Raw genomic sequence first — 25185 nt, forward strand, 5'->3', positions numbered from 1 at the left:
ACTCATCTCATTTACATACACATACTAATGTCATGTAAATACAAATACTCATCTAATTTAAATACAAATACTCATCTCATTTAAATACAAATCCACATCTAATTTACATACAAATATTATTCTAATTTACATACACATACTCATCTCATTTAAATACAAATAATACTCTAATTTACATACACATAGTCATCTAATTTAAATACAAATACTCATCTCATTTAAATACAACTACTCATCTCATTTAAATACAAATACTCATCTCATTTAAATACAAATACTCATCTCATTTAAATACAAATACTCAGCTAATTTAAATACAAATACGCATCTCATTTAAATACAAATACTCATCTCATTTAAATACAAATACTCATCTCATTTAAATACAAATACTCATCTCATTTAAATACAAATACTCATCTCATCTCATTTAAATACAAATACTCATCTCATTTAAATACAAATACTCATCTCATTTAAATACAAATACTCATCTCATTTAAATACAAATACTCATCTCATTTAAATACAACTACTCATCTCATTTAACTACAACTACTCATCTCATTTAACTACAAATACTCATCTCATTTAAATACAAATACTCATCTCATTTAAATACACATACTCATCTCATTTAAATACACATACTCATCTCATTTAAATACACATACTCATCTAATTTAAATACAAATACTCATCTCATTTAAATACACATACTCATCTCATTTAAATACTTCCTGTACCCTTTCCCTCGTCTTTCTTTATTAAAACCTGATGGGTAGTTGGATACAGTCTTACAACTCCCAGAAGAAAGCAAAACAACATTCTCGTGGAGCCCCACAGCTAAATATACTCCTGACCAGCCAGTCAGTGGGGTGGAATGCAGCAAAAACATGGTGAGGTTATGCAGACACGGTCTTCATAGGGCCCATATGACTTTTATAGACTTGGAGCAGAGACAGACAGTCAGACAGACAGAGGGCTGTGAAAGACATTATGTGTGACTACTGCCATTTAACGGCAAGGGCCCGTGGGTGGAAACTGGGCAGGCTGTCAAGCAGATTGGTCTCTCTTTCCTTCTCTCTATCTCACTCTCTCTCTATCTCACTCTCTCTCTATCTCTCTCTCTCTCACTCTCGCTTTGTCTCTTGTCTCTATCTCTATCTCACTCTCACTCTCTCTCTTTCCTTCTCTCTATTTCACCCCCTCGCTCTCTTTCCTTCTCTCTATCTCACTCTCTCTCTCGCTCTCTCTCTCTCTCTTTGTCTCAGTCTTTCTCTCTCACTCTCTCTCTCTCTTTGTCTCGGTCTCTATCTCACTCTCTCTCTTTTTCTCAGTCTCTCTCTCTCTCTATCTTACTCTCTCTCTCTTTGTCTCGGTCTCTATCTCACTCTCTCTCTCTCTATCTCTCTTTGTCTCAGTCTCTATCTCACTCTCTCTCTTTGTCTCGGTCTCTATCTCACTCTCTCTCTTTGTCTCAGTCTCTATCTCACTCTCTCTCTTTGTCTCAGTCTCTCTCTCTCTCTATCTCACTCTCTCTCTTTGTCTCAGTCTCTGTCTCACTCTCTCTTTTGTCTTGGTCTCTATCTCACTCTCTCTCTTTGTCTCAGTCTCTATCTCACTCTCTCTCTTTGTCTCAGTCTCTCTCTCTCTTTTTCTCAGTCTCTATCTCACTCTCTCTCTTTGTCTCAGTCTCTCTCTATCTCACTCTCTCTTTGTCTCAGTCTCTCCCTCTCTATCTCTCAATCTCTATGGGTTGTCTTAGTTGATTTGACCTTGAGCTCATTCAAGGCCAAGGACCAATGATATCCATTACCGCACCTACCTGTTGAACAGATATGGCTTCTGTGTGTGTGTGTGTGTGTGTGTCTGCGTGTGTGTGTGTCTGCGTGTGTGTGTGTGTGTGTGTGTGTCTGCGTGTGTGTGTGCGTGTGTCCAGACAGATCAGTGAGGGGTTGTCAGCAGGTCTGAGCGGTACCTTCAGGGATTGTCAGTCTGGACTGGAGTCAGATAGTCAGAGCCAATAGTTGCTTGGACTTCTCTGGTTTCCCTTGTCTCAGCACTCGGCTGACTGCTGCAGGATCTACTGTAGCCCAACGAGCCCCGACCAGGATCACTTTCCCTGCAGCTGTACTAGTAGAAAGTAGGACTGAGTGTCAGCGACAGACTGCCTGCTGTGCCAGATGGGTGTGGTTTGCACTTTTGTGACTATTCTCTTGGTCTATTAAGCCAGGCAAGCTCAATCCAGCCTTGATAAAGTACTGGTGTTGTAAAATAATGTATTATTTGTTTGAGAGCTGCTGCTCCCATACTATATGATTATTATTATTATTATTACAGCAATGTCCATACCCGCTGGGTCACTTTCTATATGGTATATTCTGACTGGAAAAATGAAAGGATTTAATCATGGTATCTGTGAAAACATTGTGACTAGTTTCCCTGGTGCCTTGTATCAGCCTGGTCTGATGTAGTTATTACAACTCTATGTGAAGTGTTGCCGTCTCTCTCTCTCTGTCTGCCTCTCTCTCTGTCTGTCTGTCTGTCTGTCTGTCTGTCTGTCTGTCTGTCTTTCTGTCTGTCTGTCTCTCTCTGTCTCTCTGTCTGTCTGTCTGTCTGTCTGTCTCTCTCTCTCTGTCTGTCTGTCTCTCTCTATGTCTGTCTGTCTGTCTGTCTGTCTGTCTGTCTGTCTGTCTGTCTGTCTGTCTGTCTCTCTCTCTCTGTCTCTCTGTCTGTCTGTCTGTCTCTCTCTGTCTGTCCCTCTCTTTCCCTCCCTCTGTCTCTCTCTCCTCCTCTATCTCTCTGGGTTTGATGTCTTGATTGTTTTTTAATTGTATCTTGTATCGCTGACTTGGCTCTCCTGTTATTTTCTTTCATCCTTCCTCCCTCCCCTTGCCTCATCTTCTCCTCCCTCCCTGCCTCCTCCTTTTCCTCTCTCCCTCCTCATCTCCAGCAGGTCGCTCAAAGTGGAACAGTGCGGTCCTCAGGATGTCAGTAACCACGTTACCCAGAACCACAGACCGGTTCTAACCCGACCAGAGATCCAGAACAACGAGCGGAACAGGACCGAGGCCGACAGGGAACATCACACCATCGCCGCCATAACCACTGTCACTGCCGAGGAGGAGGAGGACAGGAAGCAGCGTGATGCAGAGCGCTACGGGTTTCAGAAGGAAGGGGCAGAGAGGGACCGGCCGCTCACTAAGATCAACAGCATCAAACTAGAACCAGATCAGGCTTCTGCTGTACCTGCTGACATCACACCAGACGGGCCCTACAGAGCCCCACAGGTAAGCACAAACAAATATGAGAACGGAGCACTAGCTCAAAGTCAGTTATACCCTACCTAACAACAGTGTTAAATGAACAGCTAAGCTGTGACTGATCCTGGTATTTACTCTAGGATAGTGATCATGACTGTCCGGTTGTTTCCTTTTATGGTACAATGCCTTCAGGAAGTATTCACACCCTTTGATTTATTATTGCTTTTCTTCTCTCACCCATCAACACACAATACCCCATAATGACATCACAATACCCCATAATGACATCACAATACCCCATAATGACATCACAATACCCCATAATGACACCACAATACCCCATAATGACATCACAATACCCCATAATGATAAAGTGAAAACATATTTTTACAACTTTTTTGCTAATTTATTGAAAATGAAAAATAGAATTACAGTATCTCATTTACATAAGTATTCACACCCCTAGTCAATACATGTTAGAATCACCTTTGACAGTGATTACAGATGTAGTCTTTCTGGGTAAGTCTCTAAGAGCTTTCCACACTTGGATTATACAATATTTGCAGATGATTATTTTTTAAATTCTCCAAGCTCCGTCAAGTTGTTTGTTGATCATTGCTAGACGGCCATTTTCAAGTCTTGCCATAGATTTTTAAGTCAAAAATGTAACTAGCCACTCAGGAACATACAATGTCGTATTGGTAAGCAATTCCCGTGGTTATTTGGCTTGTGTTTTAGGTTATTGTCCTGCTGAAAGGTGATTTTTATCTCCCAGTGTCTGTTGGATTGCAGACTGAACCAGGTTTTTCGCCAGGATTTTGCCTGTGCTAAGTTCTATTCCATTTCTTTTCATCTCCAAAAAAACTCCTTAGTCCTTGCCGATGACAAGCATACCCATAACATGATGCAGTCACCACCATGCTTGAAAATATGAAGAGTTGTACTCAGTGATGTGTTGGATTTGAAGTAAATGTTCTGCAGCTTTTCTTTAGTGTCTTGTCCAAACAGGATGCATGTTTTGGAATATTTTTATTCTGTACCTACGTTTCAGTGTCAATTAGGATAGTTTTGTGGACTAACTACAATGCTGTTGATACATCCTCAGTTCTCTCCTATCACAGCCATTAAACTATGTACCTGTTTTAAAGTCACCATTGGCCTCATGGTGAAATCCCTGAGCGGTTTACTTCCTCTCCGGCAACTGAGTTAAGAAGGACTCTTGTATCTTTGTAGTGACTGGGTGTATTGATACACCATCTGAAGTGTAATTAATAATTTTGACCCATCTACCAATAGGTGCCCTTCTTTGTGAGTCATGTTAAACACTAATATTGCACACAAAGTGAGTCCATAAAACTTATCATGTGACTTGTTAAGCACATTTTAACTTCTGAGCTTATTTAGGCTTGCCATAACCAAGGGGTTGAATACTTATTGACTCAAGACATTTCAGCTGTTCATTTTTGATGTCACGCTCGTCGTATGAAGGAGACCAAGGCGCAGCGTGGTATGCGTACCTTCTTTTATTTAACTGAATGAACACTGAACAAACTAACAAAAAAACGGAATGTGAAGCTATACAAACGAGTGCTGACAGGCAACTACACATAGACAAGATCCCACAACAAAAAGTGGGAAACATGGCTGCTTAAATATGATCCCCAATCAGAGACAACGATAAACAGCTGTCTCTGATTGGGAACCATATCAGGCCAACATAGACATACAAAAACCCCTAGACCTACAACAACCCTAGACATACAACACTAGAGTACCCACCCTCGTCACACCCTGACCTAACCAAAATATATAGAAAACAGAGATATCTCAGGTCAGGGCGTGACATTTTATTAATTTGTAAAAATGTCAATGAACATAATTCCACTATTGTGACACAAAATGTAACTGTAATACATTTTAAATTCAAACTGTAACATAACAAAATGGAAGGTGCTGTATACCATATGGTAATATACAGTATATGTATCATTACCAGTGGCGACTCTGTTAATTGTACATTTGAGCTGTAGTCTTCTATTGTAAACACCTGTTATTCCGGGAAGAGACTGTTGTCATTCTGCCATTTGATGAAAGTTAAAAATGTCATCGTTGCACTTTTAGGTAAACGGTGCTGGGGACCAGAGCCCAGGGGAGATGATGACCAACCCCCAGCCCCATCGGACACCCTCTATCCAGGGCAGCATGACCCCCACCACCCCTACCCCCCAGTACCCCCATGGGGAACCTGAACCCAGGACCCTGACCAGGACCAACTCCATGCAGCAGCTAGAACAGTGGGTCCGTACACAGAGAGTACGCAACCAGGATGATGACACACACAGGTGGGTGTGGATGTGTGAGGGTGGGGGGGTGGGTTTTACGTTTTTGGACTTGCCAGATAGTGAAATATTGACTCTTTCCCTAGATGGAACACAATATTAGAGACAGAAAGATTAGAGACTTTTCTTATCCCTTTCACAGTCCTGTGATGTATTGTATTAGAGTCTGCTCTGAGTCAGTGATGTATTGTATTAGAGTCTGCTCTGAGCCCAGTGATGTATTGTATTAGAGTCTGCTCTGAGTCAGTGATGTATTGTATTAGTGTCTGCTCTCACTCCAGTGATGTATTGTATTAGAGTCTGCTCTGAGTCAGTGATGTATTGTATTAGAGTCTGCTCTGAGTCAGTGATGTATTGTATTAGAGTCTACTCTTGAGTCCAGTGATGTATTGTATTAGAGTCTGCTCTGAGTCAGTGATGTATTGTATTAGAGTCTGCTCTGAGTCAGTGATGTATTGTATTAGAGTCTGCTCTGAGTCCAGTGATGTATTGTATTAGAGTCTTCTCTGAGTCAGTAATGTATTGTATTAGAGTCTGCTCTGAGTCAGTGATGTATTGTATTAGAGTCTTCTCTGAGTCAGTGATGTATTGTATTAGTCTGCTCTGAGTCCAGTGATGTATTGTATTAGAGTCTGCTCTGAGTCCAGTGATGTATTGTATTAGAGTCTGCTCTGAGTCAGTGATGTATTGTATTAGTCTGCTCTGAGTCAGTGATGCATTGTATTAGAGTCTACTCTTGAGTCCAGTGATGTATTGTATTATATTCTGATCTGAGTCAGTGATGTATTGTATTAGAGTCTTCTCTGAGTCAGTGATGTATTGTATTAGAGTCTACTCTTGAGTCCAGTGATGTATTGTATTAGAGTCTGCTCTGAGTCAGTGATGTATTGTATTAGAGTCTACTCTTGAGTCCAGTGATGTATTGTATTAGAGTCTGCTCTGAGTCAGTGATGTATTGTATTAGAGTCTACTCTTGAGTCCAGTGATGTATTGTATTATATTCTGATCTGAGTCAGTGATGTATTGTATTAGAGTCTGCTCTGAGTCAGTGATGTACTGTATTAGAGTCTGCTCTGAGTCCAGTGATGTATTGTATTAGAGTCTACTCTTGAGTCCAGTGATGTATTGTATTAGAGTCTGCTCTGAGTCCAGTGATGTATTGTATTAGAGTCTACTCTGAGTCAGTGATGTACTGTATTAGAGTCTGCTCTGAGTCAGTGATGTATTGTATTAGTGTCTGCTCTGAGTCAGTGATGTATTGTATTAGAGTCTACTCTGAGTCAGTGATGTATTGTATTAGATTCTGATCTGAGTCAGTGATGTATTGTATTAGAGTCTGCTCTGAGTCAGTAATGTATTGTATTAGAGTCTGCTCTGAGTCAGTGATGTATTGTATTAGATTCTGATCTGAGTCAGTGATGTATTGTATTAGAGTCTGCTCTGAGTCAGTGATGTATTGTATTAGAGTCTGCTCTGAGTCAGTGATGTATTGTATTAGAGTCTGCTCTGAGTCAGTGATGTATTGTATTAGAGTCTGCTCTGAGTCAGTGATGTATTGTATTAGAGTCTGCTCTGAGTCAGTGATGTATTGTATTAGAGTCTGCTCTGAGTCAGGGATGTATTGTATTAGAGTCTAGTCTGCTCTGAGTCAGTGATGTATTGTATTAGAGTCTGCTCTGAGTCAGTGATGTATTGTATTAGAGTCTGCTCTGAGTCAGTGATGTATTGTATTAGAGTCTGCTCTGAGTCAGTGATGTATTGTATTAGAGTCTGCTCTGAGTCAGTGATGTATTGTATTAGAGTCTGCTCTGAGTCAGTGATGTATTGTATTAGAGTCTGCTCTGAGTCAGTGATGTATTGTATTAGAGTCTGCTCTGAGTCAGTGATGTATTGTATTAGAGTCTGCTCTGAGTCAGTGATGTATTGTATTAGAGTCTGCTCTGAGTCAGTGATGTATTGTATTAGATCAATAATGTATTCTTCTTCTGTTAGCCTGCATCCTGTGACAGGAGAGGGAGAGAGGGAAGTGAACTTGTCTTGACCCATTGTTAGAAATGATGAATCACACTGCAGCAGCTATAGACAGTCCGCAGGGGTGTGTGTGTGTTTAAAGCCAGTCAGCTGGGATCCTGTTTCATCTATCATCATTAACCTGCTACTGTACCTGTCCTGTTTCATTCTCTCATCATTAACCTGCTACTGTACATGTTCTGTTTCTCTCTCATCATTAACCTGCTACCGTATTGTCCTGTTTCATTCTCTCATCATTAACCTGCTACCGTACCTGTTCTGATTCTTCTCTCATCAGTAACCTGCTACTGTACCTGTCCTGTTTCATTCTCTCATCGTTAACCTGCTACCGTACCTGTTCTGTTTCTCTCTCATCATTAACCTGCTACTGTACCTGTCCTGTTTCATTCTCTCATCGTTAACCTGCTACCGTACCTGTTCTGTTTCTCTCTCATCATTAACCTGCTACTGTACCTGTCCTGTTTCATTCTCTCATCGTTAACCTGCTACTGTACCTGTCCTGTTTCTCTCTCATCATTAACCTGCTACTGTACCTGTCCTATTTCCATTCTCTCATCATTAACCTGCTACTGTACCTGTCCTGTTTCTCTCATCATTAACCTGATATTGTATTAGAGTATACTACTGTACCTGTCCTGTTTCTCTCTCATCATTAACCTGCTACTGTACCTGTCCTATTTCTCTCTCATCATTAACCTGCTACTGTACCTGTCCTGTTTCTTCTCTCATCATTAACCTGCTACTGTACCTGTCCTGTTTCTCTCTCATCATTAACCTGCTACTGTACCTGTCCTATTTCTCTCTCATCATTAACCTGCTACCGTACCTGTTCTATTTCTCTCATCATTAACCTGCTACTGTACCTGTCCTGTTTCTCTCTCTCTCATCATTAACCTGCTACTGTACCTGTCCTATTTCTCTCTCATCATTAACCTGCTACTGTACCTGTCCTATTTCTCTCTCATCATTAACCTGCTACTGTACCTGTCCTATTTCTCTCTCATCATTAACCTGCTACTGTACCTGTCCTATTTCTCTCTCATCATTAACCTGCTACCATACCTGTCCTGTTTCTCTCTCATCATTAACCTGCTACCGTACCTGTCCTGTTTCATTCTCTCATCGTTAACCTGCTACCGTACCTGTTCTGTTTCTCTCTCATCATTAACCTGCTACCGTACCTGTCCTGTTTCATTCTCTCATTGTTAACCTGCTACCGTACCTGTCCTGTTTCTTTCTCTCGTCATTAACCTCCTACCATACCTGTCCTATTTCACTCTCATTGTTAACCTGCTACCATACCTGTCCTGTTTCTCTCTCATCATTAACCTGCTACCGTACCTGTCCTGTTTCATTCTCTCATCGTTAACCTGCTACTGTACATTTCCTGTTTCTCTCTCTCATCGTTAACCTGCTACTGTATCTGTCCTGTTTCTCTCTCTCTCATCATTAACCTGCTACTGTACCTGTCCTGTTTCTCTCTCATCATTAACCTGCTACTGTAACTGTCCTGTTTCTCTCTCATCATTAACCTGCTACCGTACCTGTCCTGTTTCTCTCTCATCATTAACCTGCTACCGTACCTGTCCTGTTTCTCTCTCATCATTAACCTGCTACCGTACCTGTCCTGTTTCATTCTCTCATCGTTAACCTGCTACTGTACATGTCCTGTTTCTCTCTCTCATCATTAACCTGCTACTGTACCTGTCCTGTTTCTCTCTCATCATTAACCTGCTACCGTACCGAGTGCCTTAAGCACATTTCAACAGCAGAAGACTCTGATGAAACTTTTTATTTTTCCAAAACACTGCAATTTAAAGTTGAGAAAGCTCAAACCTCATTGGTAACTCTTGCTCATAAAGCTTCACTTTTAATGTCACAAACGGTGTACACAGGCTACATACTTGGGTGTAACTACTGTAACCCTGAGACCCTGCAGCATTTGAAAGTGCCCATCTGCAATCGTGAGTTCATCGTGTATTTCATCTATGCTTTTGCATGTATTGTGTTGCCAAAATCAGTAAACATAGCTTCCTCCAAGCCCAACAGAACCAGTGAAGACATTAATGGATGCTGTGAAACCACAGAGCTGCTGAGGTACACAAAGGCAGTAGAGAGAAACGAGACAAGGACTGACTAACAGACAGCTCATCAGCCATCAGGGTTGTGTTCATTCGGCACCAAATTGAAGAAAAAACAGACTGAATTCCTCTTTTTTTTTTTTTTTTTTGTTGTCCCTTGTTGTTTTCAACCAGCTAAAACACTATGTTTATCATTATTGGCCATAAAATGTCCTCCCTGCTCCACCACACCCCTCTCCAACATGGTGGTCGCATTATACAAACGTCGTCTTGGATGATGTTTCAATTTCCTCTGTGTTCAGTTGTTGTCTACAGTCTGTTATACTGTAAGTGAAGTTAGTTGTCTGCTCTCTGTCTGACTCTATCTGCACTGACTCTGATGCTACTGGGTATGTGGAGCTGTTCAGAATCACAGCATTGTTGGTGGAATAATCAGATTTAGCCTAAAGCGCTGTTGCTTCTCTCTCTCTTCTGTCAAGCATGTGAGTGTGTGCGAGAGAGAGAGAGAGAGAGAGAGAGATGCACAAAGAGACACACGTGGTTCGCATTCAACCATTTCACACACCGTGATGTGTTTAATCATATCTGTTACACTCATACATGGGTTCTGGCAGCTGACAAAGTATTCACGTTAACAGGCTAATGGGTCACAGCATCTAATGAACTCTCTCACCACGAGGTCAAGCTAAAAATATCTATCATCTGAAGTTCAGCTTGGAAAATGGGTCTATAACCAACTGTGTTACCCTCCAGGAAACTAACTTCACTGCCATTGGTGTCTGACTGTGATGTGGGCAGTCTGTTAGATTAACCACCACTGCCATTTGGTGTCTGACTGTGATGTGGGCAGTCTGTTAGATTAACCCCCCCCCCCCCCCTCCCCCCAACCACCACTGCCATTTGGTGTCTGACTGTGATGTGGGCAGTCTGTTAGATTAACCCCCCCCCCCCCAACCAACCACCACTGCCATTTGGTGTCTGACTGTGATGTGGGCAGTCTGTTAGATTAACCCCCCCAACCACCACTGCCATGTGGTGTCTGACTGTGATGTGGGCAGTCTGGTAGATTAACCCCCCCCCAACCACCACTGCCATGTGGTGTCTGACTGTGATGTGGGCAGTCTGGTTTAACCTCCCCCCCCCCAACCACCACTGTCATTTGGTGTCTGACTGTGTTGTGGGCAGTCTGTTAGATTAACCCCCCCCCCCCCCCAACCACCACTGCCATTTGGTGTCTGACTGTGATGTGGGCAGTCTGTTAGATTAACCCCCCCCCAACCACTGTAATGTGGTGTCTGACTGTGATGTGGGCAGTCTGGTAGATTAACCCCCCTCCCCCCAACCACCACTGCCATGTGGTGTCTGACTGTGATGTGGGCAGTCTGTTAGATTAACCCCCCTCCCCCCAACCACCACTGCCATTTGGTGTCTGACTGTGTTGGGCAGTCTGTTAGATTAACCCCCTAACCACCACTGCCATTTGGTGTCTGACTGTGATGTGGGCAGTCTGGTATTAACCCCCCCCTCCCCCCAACCACCACTGCCATGTTGGTGTCTGACTGTGATGTGGGCAGTCTGGTCATTAACCCCCCCCCAACCACCACTGCCATTTGGTGTCTGACTGTGATGTGGGCAGTCTGTTATTAACCCCCTACCCCTGTCCTATTTCCCCTCATCATTAACTGACTGCAGTCTGTTAGATTAACCCCCCCCCCAACCACCACTGCCATTTGGTGTCTGACTGTGATTAACAGTCTGCTAGATTAACCTGTCCTATTTCTCCCCCATGCATTAACCTGTCTGACTGTGATGTGGGCAGTCTGTGTCATATTGTCTGACTGTGATGTGGGCAGTCTGTTATTAACCCCCCCCCACTGTCTACTGTGACCTGTTACCACCACCACTGCCATTTGGTGTCTGACTGTGATGTGGGCAGTCTGGTAGATTAACCCCCTCCCCCCAACCACCACTGCCATGTGGTGTCTGACTGTGATGTGGGCAGTCTGTTAGAACCCCTCCTCCCCCCCCAACCACTGTAATGTGGTGTCTGACTGTGATGTGGGCAGTCTGGTAGATTAACCCCTCCTCCCCCCAACCACCACTGCCATCTGACTGTGATGTGGGCAGTCTGTTAGATTAACCCCCCCCCCCCAACCACCACTGCCATTTGGTGTCTGACTGTGATGTGGGCAGTCTGTTAGATTAACCCAACCACTGCCATTTGGTGTCTGACTGTGATGTGGGCAGTCTGTTAGATTAACCCCCCCCCCCCAACCACCACTGCCATTTGGTGTCTGACTGTGATGGTCTGTGTAGATTGTTAGATTAACTGACTGCCATTTGGTGTCTGACTGTGATGTGGGCAGTCTGTTAGATTAACCCCCTCCAACCACCACTGCCATTTGGTGTCTGAATGTGGGCAGTCTGTTAGATTAACCCCCCCCAACCACCACTGCCATTTGGTGTCTGACTGTGATGTGGGCAGTCTGTTAGATTAACCCCACCCCCATTTGGTGTCTGACTGTGATGTGGGCAGTCTGGTCCCCCCCCCAACCACCACTGCCATTTGGTGTCTGACTGTGATGTGGGCAGTCTGTTACAACCACCACTGCCATTTGGTGTCTGACTGTGATGTGGGCAGTCTGGTAGATTAACCCCCCCCAACCACCACTGCATTTGGTGTCTGACTGTGAACCTGAGAGATTAACCCCCCCCCAAGAGCAGTTGGTGTCTGACAGTCCAACCACCACTGCCATGTGGTGTCTGACTGTGATGTGGGCAGTCTGTTAGATTAACCCCCCAACCACCACTGCCATGTGGTGTCTGACTGTGTTGTGGGCAGTCTGTTAGATTAACCCCCCCTCCCCACCACTGCCATTTGGTGTCTGACTGTGATGTGGGCCACTGCCATGTCATGTGGTGTCTGACTGTGTTGTGGGCAGTCTGTTAGATTAACCCCCCCCCCCCCCCAACCACCACTGTATTGGTGTCTGACTGTGAAATCAGTCTGTTAGATTAACCCCCCTCCAAGCCCAACCAGAACCAGTGAAGTCTGACTTGAATGGGCAGTCTGCTTAACCCCCCCAACCACCACTGCCATGTGGTGTCTGACTGTGTTGTGGGCAGTCTGTTAGATTAACCCCAACCACCACTGGGTGTCTGACTGTGTTGTGGGCAGTCTGTTAGATTAACCCCCCCTCCAACCACCACTGCCATTTGGTGTCTGACTGTGATGTGGGCAGTCTGGTAGCCATTAACAGGGTCCCACCACTGTTCATTGGGCCCCAACCAAAAACTGCCATTTGGTGTCTGACTGTGATGTGGGCAGTCTGTTAGATTAACCCCCCCCAACCACCACTGTCATGTGGTGTCTGACTGTGATGTGGGCAGTCTGGTAGATTAACCCCTCCTCCCCCCAACCACCACTGCCATGTGGTGTCTGACTGTGATGTGGGCAGTCTGTTAGATTAACCCCCCCCCCCCAACCACCACTGCCATTTGGTGTCTGACTGTGATGTGGGCAGTCTGTTAGATTAACCCCCCCCCCAACCACCACTGCCATTTGGTGTCTGACTGTGATGTGGGCAGTCTGTTAGATTAACCCCCCAACCACCACTGTCATGTGGTGTCTGACTGTGATGTGGGCAGTCTGTTAGATTAACCCCCCCAACCACCACTGCCATGTGGTGTCTGACTGTGATGTGGGCAGTGTGTTATTAACCCCCCCCCAACCACCACTGTCATGTGGTGTCTGACTGTGATGTGGGCAGTCTGTTAGATTAACCCCCCCGCCCCCCAACCACCACTGCCACTTGGTGTCTGACTGTGTTGTGGGCAGTCTGTTAGATTAACCCCCCCCCCCAACCACCACTGTCAAGTGGTGTCTGACTGTGAAGTGGTCAGTCTGTTAGATTAACCCCCCCCAAGTGGTGTCTCCCCAACCACCACTGTCATGTGGTGTCTGACTGTGATGTGGGCAGTCTGTTAGCATGTCATGTGGTGTCTGACAGTGTTGTGGGCAGTCTGTTAGATTAACCCCCCCCCAACCACCACTGCCATTTGGTGTCTGACTGTGATGTGGGCAGTCTGTTAGATTAACCCCCCCCCCAACCACCACTGCCATTTGGTGTCTGACTGTGATGTGGGCAGTCTGTTAGATTAACACCACTGCCATTTGGTGTCTGACTGTGATGTGGGCAGTCTGTTAGATTAACCCCCCCCAACCACCACTGCCATTTGGTGTCTGACTGTGTTGTGGGCAGTCTGTTAGATTAACCCCCCCAACCACCACTGTCATGTGGTGTCTGACTGTGATGTGGGCAGTCTGTTAGATTAACCCCCCCCCCCCAACCACCACTGCCATTTGGTGTCTGACTGTGTTGTGGGCAGTCTGTTAGATTAACCCCCCCAACCACCACTGCCATGTGGTGTCTGACTGTGATGTGGGCAGTCTGTTAGATTAACCCCCCCCCCAACCACCACTGCCATGTGGTGTCTGACTGTGAAGTGGGCAGTCTGTTAGATTAACCCCCCCCCAACCACCACTGTCATGTGGTGTCTGACTGTGATGTGGGCGGTCTGTTAGATTAACCCCCCAACCACCACTGTCATGTGGTGTCTGACTGTGTTGTGGGCAGTCTGTTAGATTAACCCCCCCCCCCCCCCCAACCACCACTGTCATTTGGTGTCTGACTGTGTTGTGGGCAGTCTGTTAGATTAACCCCCCCCCCAACCACCACTGTCATGTGGTGTCTGACTGTGTTGTGGGCAGTCTGTTAGATTAACCCCCCCCCCCCCCCCAACCACCACTGTCATGTGGTGTCTGACAGTGTTGTGGGCAGTCTGTTAGATTAACACCCCCCCCCACCACTGCCATTTGGTGTCTGACTGTGTTGTGGGCAGTCTGTTAGATTAACCCCCCCCCCCCCCACCACCACTGCCATTTGGTGTCTGACTGTGTTGTGGGCAGTCTGGTAGATTAACCCCCCCCCCCCCCAACCACCACTGCCATTTGGTGTCTGACTGTGTTGTGGGCAGTCTGTTAGATTAACCCCCCCCCCCCCAACCACCACTGCCATGTGGTGTCTGACTGTGATGTGGGCAGTCTGTTAGATTAACCCCCCCCCAACCACCACTGCCATGTGGTGTCTGACTGTGATGTGGGCAGTCTGTTAGATTAACCCCCCCCCCCCCCTCCAACCACCACTGCCATTTGGTGTCTGACTGTGTTGTGGGCAGTCTGTTAGATTAACCCCCCCCCCCCACTGCCATGTGGTGTCTGACTGTGATGTGGGCAGTCTGTTAGATTAACCCCCCCAACCACCACTGCCATGTGGTGTCTGACTGTGATGTGGGCAGTCTGGTAGATTAACCCCCTCCAACCACCACTGCCATGTGGTGTCTGACTGTGATGTGGGCAGTCTGTTAGATTAACCCCCCCCCCCCCCCAACCACCACTGCCATTTGGTGTCTGACTGTGATGTGGGCAGTCTGTTAGATTAACCCCCCCCCCCCCCACCACTGCCATGTGGTGTCTGACTGTGATGTGGGCAGTCTGTTAGATTAACCCCCCCCAACCACCACTGCCATGTGGTGTCTGACTGTGATGTGGGCAGTCTGGTAGATTAACCCCCCCCAACCACCACTGCCATGTGGTGTCTGACTGTGATGTGGGCAGTCTGTTAGATTAACCCCCCCCCCCCCCCCAACCACCACTGCCATTTGGTGTCTGACTGTGATGTGGGCAGTCTGTTAGATTAACACCCCCCCCCCGATCAATGCCTCTTGCTGTAAGCTCGTTCATAATGAGTTTGACAGAGACAGAGGTTTGCAGAAGAACATGTAAAGGAAGTGTGTAACTCTTCATAATGTTTCCCTCCAGAGGTATGTTTTCCATCATCCTCTATGCTCGTTGAAATGAACCTACAGCCCAAACCAATATTCTCTATTTCCTGTTTTTCTACGTCGTTTTGATGACATATTTAAACCTGCTTTTTCTTTCTCTCCATCCTTCAGCATCATGTCGTACCAGACACTGCCCAGGAACATGCCCAGTCACCGAGCCCCTCCAGCCATGCCCCACTACGGGGACCCCGGCTACCGTACCTTACCCAGGAACAGCATGGCCCGGCCGGACAGTATCTGCAGCATGTCCCCCTCCATGTATGACCAGGCCATGGGGCTGGGCCTGGGGCTATCCTCTGCAGACAAGAGACGCTCCATGAGGGACGACACTATGTGGCAGCTGTATGAGTGGCAGCAGAGGCAGGCCTATACCCCCACACGGTACGACTGGGTTCAATTTGGAAAGTGGTACATCTTCTTTTTTTACCATTTGTGGGATTTGATTTTGAAGTTTTGCTTTATCCAGCTTGGGAGTGCCAGTTGGGGTAGAGTTTGTACTTTTAAACGTTTCTATTGGTCGATTGCAACAGGTAAGCTCAATGCATAGTTAAAGTATTTGACAATATTTCAGGTAGTAGTTAAACCCTGGTCTAACCATCTTCCTCCTCCTCACCAGGCCTATGTCGTCCACTCCCAGACCCTACGGGACCCTGCCCAGCCCCAAGACCATGATCAACCTGTCTGAGCACCAGGGTCACGGTCCCCACTCCATCCCCCCCTCACCCTCCCATGGGTCCCTGTCTATGTACGGGGGCTACTCACCCCTCCACTTCTCCTACAACCCCAGCTCCAGTAGGTCTGAGGTGGCCTTCCCTGTATACCGGGGGGATGTTACCATAGACAGAAGACACAGGACACCACATCTCAACCAGGTAGTCCAACATCCTCGTACATCCTCATGAAGACATTTTGTAGTGCCTTGTTTTCAGTGGTTGAGCATTACAAAATCTAGACTCCTGGGCCACTCAAAGTGTGGTCTGCGGGCCAGAGACTTCCAGAATGATCTAATGTTTTGGCCCATGGCTCACTCTCTAGAAAGGAGTACAGGACCCTCTTGTTTAATATGGCAGACAAACACCTGCCTCAGCATTCCCAACAGGATCCCCTCTCTCTGTGTCCTACAGTATGCCTACCCGCCTGAGAGGAGGCCCATGCCAGCAGGGATCCCTGTCCAGACCATCACTGCCCAGTCTCTGCAAGGAAAAACGGTTAGTCCACCTCCCTCTCCCTCCCCTCCCTCTCCCTCTCCTCCCTCTCCCCACCTCCCTCTCCCCTCTCCCCACCTCCCTCTCCCTCCCTCCCTCCCCTCCCTCCCTCTCCCCACCTCCCTCTCCTCCCTCTCCCCACCTCCTCCCCACCTCCCTCTCCCTCTCCTCCCTCTCCCCACCTCCCTCTCCTCCCTCTCCCTCTCCTCCCTCTCCGTCTCCCTCTCCTCCCTCTCCCCATCTCCCTCTCCTCCCTCTCTTTCTTTCTCTCTTTCCCCCTCTCCCCACCTCCCCCCCTCTCTCCCACCCTGGTTCGTGCTCCCCCCCCTCTCTCCCCCCTCCGCTTTCTCTCTCTCCCCCTCTCCCCACCTCTCTCTCTCCTCTCCCCACCTCCCCCTCTCTCTCCCACCCTGGTTTGTGCGCTCTCCCCCTCCCCTTTCTCTCTTTCCCCTCTCCCCACCTCCCCCTCTCTCTCCCACCCTGGTTCCTCCCCCTCTCTCTCTCCCCCCTCCCCACCTCTCCCCTCTCTCCCCAACTCTCCCAACTCTCCCCACCTCTCTCCCCCCCTCTCCCCACCTCTCTCTCTCCCCCTCCCCTCCTTCCTTCCCCTGATCTGGCCTACTGTACCCTGCCCTTGGCCTCGATACACTGTCAGGTTCACTTCTGTTAAATCTAGGCTATTAATACCACCCTGGAATTCCAGTTAAAGACTGTTTAGTTTTCCATTCTGGTCTAATAGGGCTAATTCCAAAGACAATACATTTGTGTTGTAATCACTCCCCTGTCTTTCTCTTCCAAGAAGAGAACTGCTGTAGAGGCATGTTGAGACAGGACTCAGATCAGTGTTCCAAGTGGTGTGGTTTAACGTGAGTTTACTCCCTTAACACTTGCTACATCAGCCCTGTTGTTCACAGCTCCCTGAGCCATAGCCGGGTTATCTGTCATTTCTTTACCCCCGCCATTTTGGGTACATGGTGACTTAGTGGGACACGGTGGATGTGTTACAGGGACCTTCCACTCAGCTCACAGGGATCCAGTACTCTATACCTACTCTGCTGGTGTGCAGTGTCCTCCTGTCTCCTGTCTATACTGTGGTCCTACCCTGTCCTCCTGTCTGTCCTCCTGTCTATACTGTGGTCCTAACCTGTCCTCCTGTCTGTCCTCCTATCTATACTGTGGTCCTAACCTGTCCTCCTGTCTGTCCTCCTATCTATACTGTGGTACTAACCTGTCCTCCTGTCTGTCCTCCTATCTATACTGTGGTCCTAACCTGTCCTCCTGTCTGTCCTCCTGTCTATACTGTGGTCCTAACCTGTCCTCCTGTCTGTCCTCCTGTCTATACTGTGGTCCTAACCTGTCCTCCTGTCTGTCCTCCTATCTATACTGTGGTCCTAACCTGTCCTCCTGTCTGTCCTCCTATCTATACTGTGGTACTAACCTGTCCTCCTGTCTGTCCTCCTGTCTATACTGTGGTCCTAACCTGTCCTCCTGTCTGTCCTCCTGTCTGTCCTCATGTCTATACTGTGGTCCTAACCTGTCCTCCTGTCTGTCCCCCTGTCTGTCCTCCTGTCTATACTGTGGTCCTAACCTGTCCTCCTGTCTGTCCCCCTGTCTGTCCTCCTGTCTATACTGTGGTCCTAACCTGTCCTCCTGTCTGTCCTCCTGTCTATACTGTGGCCCTAACCTGTCCTCCTGTCTGTCTTCCTGTCTGTCTTCCTGTCTGTCCTCCTGTCTGTCTTCCTGTCTGTCCTCCTGTCTGTCCTCCTGTCTGTCTTCCTGTCTGTCCTCCTGTCTGTCCTCCTGTCTGTCCTCCTGTCTGTCTTCCTGTCTGTCCTCCTGTCTGTCCTCCAACTGTCTCCTGCCTATACTGTGGTCCAAACCTGTCCTCCTGTCTGTCCTCCTCTCCTCCCTGCTGTGTGTCTGTCGTGTTTCTCTGACCCGTTCTCTTCTCCCTCTGCCTTCTCTATACCCCCTTCCTCTCTTCTGCTGTGTCCCTTTGTCCCATGCTCTCCTGACCCCTGACCTATCCTTCCTCTCCTCTGCTCCTTGTTGCCCCCCCCTGCCCCCTTTACCTGTCATCTTGCCCTGGTCCTGCCTTGCTGTGTCTCCTGTACCTCTGAGTTGTCCTCCTCTCTGGTTGTCCCTCTGCCCTTCCTTCCCCCTGCAGCCTGAGGAGCTAACCTTGCTGCTGATAAAGCTTCGTCGTCAGCAGGCCGACCTAAACAGCGTCCGGGAGCACACTGTAGCACAGCTTATGCAACTAAACCTCGATGGTGGCCACAACCCAAAGGTCAGGGCCGCTGAGGTCGCTGCTGTGTCTTGTCTTCTAGTCGTGTGCCATGCCGCCGTCTTCAACTCTCCTCCATCCACTTCATTCACCTTTTTTTTTTTTTTTTTTTTTTTGGGGGGGGAGGAGGTCATTTCTATTTTTAAACTGTTAACCCTTGAATCACTGTTGCTGACATATTCGGGGATGACTTTGTTGTTTATTGTAGTAGGACAGAGACACACAGTGGGTGTACTAGCTGACTTCCTAAAAAGAAACTGAACAGATGTTCAGGGAAAATGAGAAACTCCAACTACTTGGTGATCTTAACGTGTGGGACAGCTAAGCTAAGCAGGCTTTACTGGCTGGGTCATTTTAGATGTCAGACGAGGATTTGAGTGATGTAGGGCACCCACACTTGAAATAGGAAATGGTTTGTAAGTGTTGAAGGCTTTAATAGTAACACTGCTACATGAATACTGTTAAAACTCATTGTTGCTGACATATTCATAGTCCTCATAGAATTCACACAGTCCTCCATCTACACTACAGTTCTGCTACCCGAGCCGGGTTAGGACTGGGTTAGGGCCGGGTTAGGACCGGGGCAGGACCGGGCTAGGACCGGGTTAGGACCGGGCTAGGACCGGGCTAGGACCGGGTTAGGACCGGGTTAGGACCGGGTAGGACCGGGCTAGGACCGGGTTAGGACCGGGGCAGGACCGGGCTAGGACCGGGCTAGGACCGGGTTAGGACCGGGTTAGGACCGGGTAGGACCTGTTGTCTCATCAATAAGTAGGACTGAGTAGGGCCTGTTGTCTCATTGATTACTAGGGTACGGTAGGGTCTGTTGTCTCATCGATAACTAGGACCAGGTAGGGCCTGTTGTCTCATCGATAACTAGGACCGGGTAGGACATGTTGTCTCATCGATAATTAGGACCGGGTAGGGCCTGTTGTCTCATCGATAACTAGGACCGGGTAGGGCCTGTTGCCTCATCAATAACTAGGACCGGGTAGGGCCTGTTGTCTCATCGATAACTAGGACAGGGTAGGGTCTGTTGTCTCATCGATAACTAGGACCAGATAGAGCCTGTTGTCTCATCGATAACTAGGACCGGGTAGGGCCTGTTGTCTCATCGATAACTAGGACCGGGTAGGGCCTGTTGTCTCATCGATAATTAGGGCCGGGTAGGGCCTGTTGCCTCATCGATAATTAGGACCGGGTAGGGCCTGTTGTCTCATTGATAATTAGGACCAGGTAGGGCCTGTTGTCTTATTGATAACTAGGGTATGGTAGGGTCTGTTGTCTCATCGATAACTAGGACCGGGTAGGGCCTGTTGTCTCATCAATAACTAGGGTAGAGTAGGGTCTGTTGTCTCATCGATAACTAGGACCGGGTAGGGCCTGTTGTCTCATCGATAAGTAGGACCGGGTAGGGTCTGTTGTCTCATCGATAACTAGGACCGGGTAGGGCCTGTTGTCTCATCGATAACTAGGACCGGGTAGGGCCTGTTGCCTCATCGATAACTAGGACCGGGTAGGGCCTGTTGTCTTATCGATAACTAGGACCGGGTAGGGCTGTTGTCTCATCGTTAACTAGGACCGGGTAGGGCCTGTTGTCTCATCGATAACTAGGACCGGGTAGGGCCTGTTGTCTCATCGATAACTAGGACCGTGTAGGGCCTGTTGTCTCCTCGATAACTAGGACCGGGTTGGGCCTGTTGTCTCATCGATAACTTGGACCGGGTAGGGTCTGTTGTCTCATCGATAACTAGGACCGGGTATGGCCTGTTGTCTCATCGATAACAAGTACCGGGTAGGGCCTGTTGTCTCATCGATAACTAGGACCAGGTAGGGCCTGTTGTCTCATCGATAACTAGGACCAGGTAGGGCCTGTTGTCTCATCGATAACTAGGACCGGGTAGGACATGTTGTCTCATCGATAATTAGGACCGGGTAGGGCCTGTTGTCTCATCGATAACTAGGACCGGGTAGGGCCTGTTGTCTCATCGATAACTAGGACCGGGTAGGGCCTGTTGTCTCATCGATAACTAGGACCGGGTAGGGCCTGTTGTCTCATCGATAACTAGGACCAGGTAGGGCCTGTTGTCTCATCGATAACTAGGACCGGGTAGGGCCTGTTGTCTCATTGATAATTAGGACCGGGTATGGCCTGTTGCCTCATCGATAACTAGGACCGGGTAGGGCCTGTTGTCTCATCGATAACTAGGGTACAGTAGGGTCTGTTGTCTCATCGATAACTAGGACCAGGTAGGGCCTGTTGTCTCATCGATAACTAGGACCGGGTAGGGCCTCTTGTCTCATCGATAACTAGGACCGGGTAGGGCCTGTTGTCTCATTGATAACTAGGGTACTGTAGGGCCTATTGTCTCAACGATAAGTAGGACCGGGTAGGGTCTGTTGTCTCATCGATAACTAGGACCGGGTATGGCCTGTTGTCTCATCGATAACAAGTACCGGGTAGGGCCTGTTGTCTCATCGATAACTAGGACCGGGTTGGGCCTGTTGTCTCATTGATAACTAGGGTACGGTAGGGCCTATTGTCTCATCGATAAGTAGGACCGGGTAGGGCCTGTTGTCTCATCGATAACTAGGACCGGGTAGGGCCTGTTATCTCATCGATAACTAGGGTACAGTAGGGTCTGTTGTCTCATCGATAACTAGGACCGGGTATGGCCTGTTGTCTCATCGATAAGTAGGACCGGGTAGGGTCTGTTGTCTCATCGATAACTAGGACTGGGTAGGGCCTGTTGTCTCATCGATAACTAGGACCGGGTAGGGCCTGTTGCCTCATCGATAACTAGGACCGGGTAGGGCCTGTTGTCTTATCGATAACTAGGACCGGGTAGGGCTGTTGTCTCATCGTTAACTAGGACCGGGTAGGGCCTGTTGTCTCCTCGATAACTAGGACCGGGTAGGGCCTGTTGTCTCATCGATAACTAGGGTACAGTAGGGTCTGTTGTCTCATCGATAACTAGGACCGGGTAGGGCCTGTTGTCTCATCGATAACTAGGACCGGGTAGGGCCTGTTGTCTCCTCGATAACTAGGACCGGGTAGGGCCTGTTGTCTCATTGATAACTAGGGTACGGTAGGGCCTATTGTCTCATCGATAAGTAGGACCGGGTAGGGTCTGTTGTCTCATCGATAACTAGGACCGGGTAGGGCCTGTTGTCTCATCGATAACGAGGGTACAGTAGGGTCTGTTGTCTCATCGATAACTAGTACCCGGTAGGGCCTGTTGTCTCATCGATAACTAGGACCGGGTAGGGCCTGTTGTCTCATCGATAACTAGGACCGTGTAGGGCCTGTTGTCTCCTCGATAACTAGGACCGGGTAGGGCCTGTTGTCTCATCGATAACTAGGACCAGGTAGGGCCTGTTGTCTCATCGATAACTAGGACCAGGTAGGGCCTGTTGTCTCATCGATAACTAGGACCGGGTAGGACATGTTGTCTCATCGATAATTAGGACCGGGTAGGGCCTGTTGTCTCATCGATAACTAGGACCGGGTAGGGCCTGTTGTCTCATCGATAACTAGGACCGGGTAGGGCCTGTTGTCTCATCGATAACTAGGACCGGGTAGGGCCTGTTGTCTCATCGATAACTAGGACCAGGTAGGGCCTGTTGTCTCATCGATAACTAGGACCGGGTAGGGCCTGTTGTCTCATTGATAATTAGGACCGGGTATGGCCTGTTGCCTCATCGATAACTAGGACCGGGTAGGGCCTGTTGTCTCATCGATAACTAGGGTACAGTAGGGTCTGTTGTCTCATCGATAACTAGGACCAGTTAGGGCCTGTTGTCTCATCGATAACTAGGACCGGGTAGGGCCTCTTGTCTCATCGATAACTAGGACCGGGTAGGGCCTGTTGTCTCATTGATAACTAGGGTACTGTAGGGCCTATTGTCTCAACGATAAGTAGGACCGGGTAGGGTCTGTTGTCTCATCGATAACTAGGACCGGGTATGGCCTGTTGTCTCATCGATAACAAGTACCGGGTAGGGCCTGTTGTCTCATCGATAACTAGGACCGGGTTGGGCCTGTTGTCTCATTGATAACTAGGGTACGTTAGGGCCTATTGTCTCATCGATAAGTAGGACCGGGTAGGGCCTGTTGTCTCATCGATAACTAGGACCGGGTAGGGCCTGTTATCTCATCGATAACTAGGGTACAGTAGGGTCTGTTGTCTCATCGATAACTAGGACCGGGTATGGCCTGTTGTCTCATCGATAAGTAGGACCGGGTAGGGTCTGTTGTCTCATCGATAACTAGGACTGGGTAGGGCCTGTTGTCTCATCGATAACTAGGACCGGGTAGGGCCTGTTGCCTCATCGATAACTAAGACCGGGTAGGGCCTGTTGTCTCATCGATAACTAGGACCGGGTAGGGCCTGTTGTCTCCTCGATAACTAGGACCGGGTAGGGCCTGTTGTCTCATCGATAACTAGGGTACAGTAGGGTCTGTTGTCTCATCGATAATTAGGACCGGGTAGGGCCTGTTGTCTCATCGATAACTAGGACCGGGTAGGGCCTGTTGTCTCCTCGATAACTAGGACCGGGTAGGGCCTGTTGTCTCATTGATAACTAGGGTACGGTAGGGCCTATTGTCTCATCGATAAGTAGGACCGGGTAGGGTCTGTTGTCTCATCGATAACTAGGACCGGGTAGGGCCTGTTGTCTCATCGATAACGAGGGTACAGTAGGGTCTGTTGTCTCATCGATAACTAATACCCGGTAGGGCCTGTTGTCTCATCGATAACTAGGACCGGGTAGGGCCTGTTGTCTCATCGATAACTAGGACCGTGTAGGGCCTGTTGTCTCCTCGATAACTAGGACCGGGTTGGGCCTGTTGTCTCATCGATAACTTGGACCGGGTAGGGCCTGTTGTCTCATCGATAACTAGGACCGGGTAGGGCCTCTTGTCTCATCGATAACTGGGACCGGGTAGGGCCTGTTGTCTCATCGATAACTAGGACCGGGTAGGGCCTGTTGTCTCATCGATAACTAGGACCGGGTAGGGCCTGTTGTCTCATCGATAACTAGGACCGGGTAGGGCCTGTTGCCTCATCAATAACTAGGACCGGGTAGGGCCTGTTGTCTCATCGATAACTAGGACAGGGTAGGGTCTGTTGTCTCATCGATAACTAGGACCGGGTAGGGCCTGTTGTCTCATCGATAACTAGGACCGGGTAGGGCCTGTTGTCTCATCGATAACTAGGACCGGGTAGTGCCTGTTGTCTCATTGATAATTAGGACCGGGTAGGGCCTGTTGCCTCATCGATAACTAGAACCGGGTAGCGCCTGTTGTCTCATCGATAACTAGGGTACAGTAGGGTCTGTTGTCTCATCGATAACTAGGACCAGGTAGGGCCTGTTGTCTCATCGATAACTAGGACCGGGTAGGGCCTCTTGTCTCATCGATAACTAGGACCGGGTAGGGCTTGTTGTCTCATCGATAACTAGGACCGGGTTGGGCCTGTTGTCTCATTGATAACTAGGGTACGGTAGGGCCTATTGTCTCAACGATAAGTAGGACCGGGTAGGGTCTGTTGTCTCATCGATAACTAGGACCGGGTATGGCCTGTTGTCTCATCAATAACAAGTACCGGGTAGGGCCTGTTGTCTCATCGATAACTAGGACCGGGTTGGGCCTGTTGTCTCATTGATAACTAGGGTACGGTAGGGCCTATTGTCTCATCGATAAGTAGGACCGGGTAGGGCCTGTTGTCTCATCGATAACTAGGGCCGGGTAGGGCCTGTTGTCTCATTGATAATTAGGACCGGGTAGGGCCTGTTGCCTCATCGATAACTAGGACCGGGTAGGGCCTGTTGTCTCATCGATAACTAGGACCGGGTAGGGCCTGTTGTCTCATCGATAAGTAGGACCGGGTAGGGTCTGTTGTCTCATCGATAACTAGGACCGGGTAGGGCCTGTTGTCTCATCGATAACTAGGACCGGGTAGGGCCTGTTGCCTCATCGATAACTAGGACCGGGTAGGGCCTGTTGTCTCATCGATAACTTGGGCCGGGTAGGGCCTGTTGTCTCATTGATAATTAGGACCGGGTAGGGCC

The 25185-nt window shown here is 48.2% G+C and overlaps 1 protein-coding gene across 1 annotated transcript in view; it reads left to right on the forward strand.

Annotated features, from left to right (window-relative positions):
* LOC135508951 (pleckstrin homology domain-containing family A member 5-like) overlaps positions 1 to 25185 on the forward strand; it is a 295193-nt gene that overhangs the window by 212915 nt on the left and 57093 nt on the right. The window contains exons 11-16 of the mRNA XM_064929191.1: positions 2957 to 3293; positions 5388 to 5608; positions 15733 to 16002; positions 16238 to 16493; positions 16746 to 16829; positions 18994 to 19116. Coding sequence (XP_064785263.1) covers positions 2957 to 3293; positions 5388 to 5608; positions 15733 to 16002; positions 16238 to 16493; positions 16746 to 16829; positions 18994 to 19116 — 1291 coding nt within the window. The remainder of the gene's footprint in view (positions 1 to 2956; positions 3294 to 5387; positions 5609 to 15732; positions 16003 to 16237; positions 16494 to 16745; positions 16830 to 18993; positions 19117 to 25185) is intronic.

Source organism: Oncorhynchus masou, chromosome 22 (assembly GCF_036934945.1).
Source record: "Oncorhynchus masou masou isolate Uvic2021 chromosome 22, UVic_Omas_1.1, whole genome shotgun sequence".
NCBI classification, from domain to species: domain Eukaryota; kingdom Metazoa; phylum Chordata; class Actinopteri; order Salmoniformes; family Salmonidae; genus Oncorhynchus; species Oncorhynchus masou.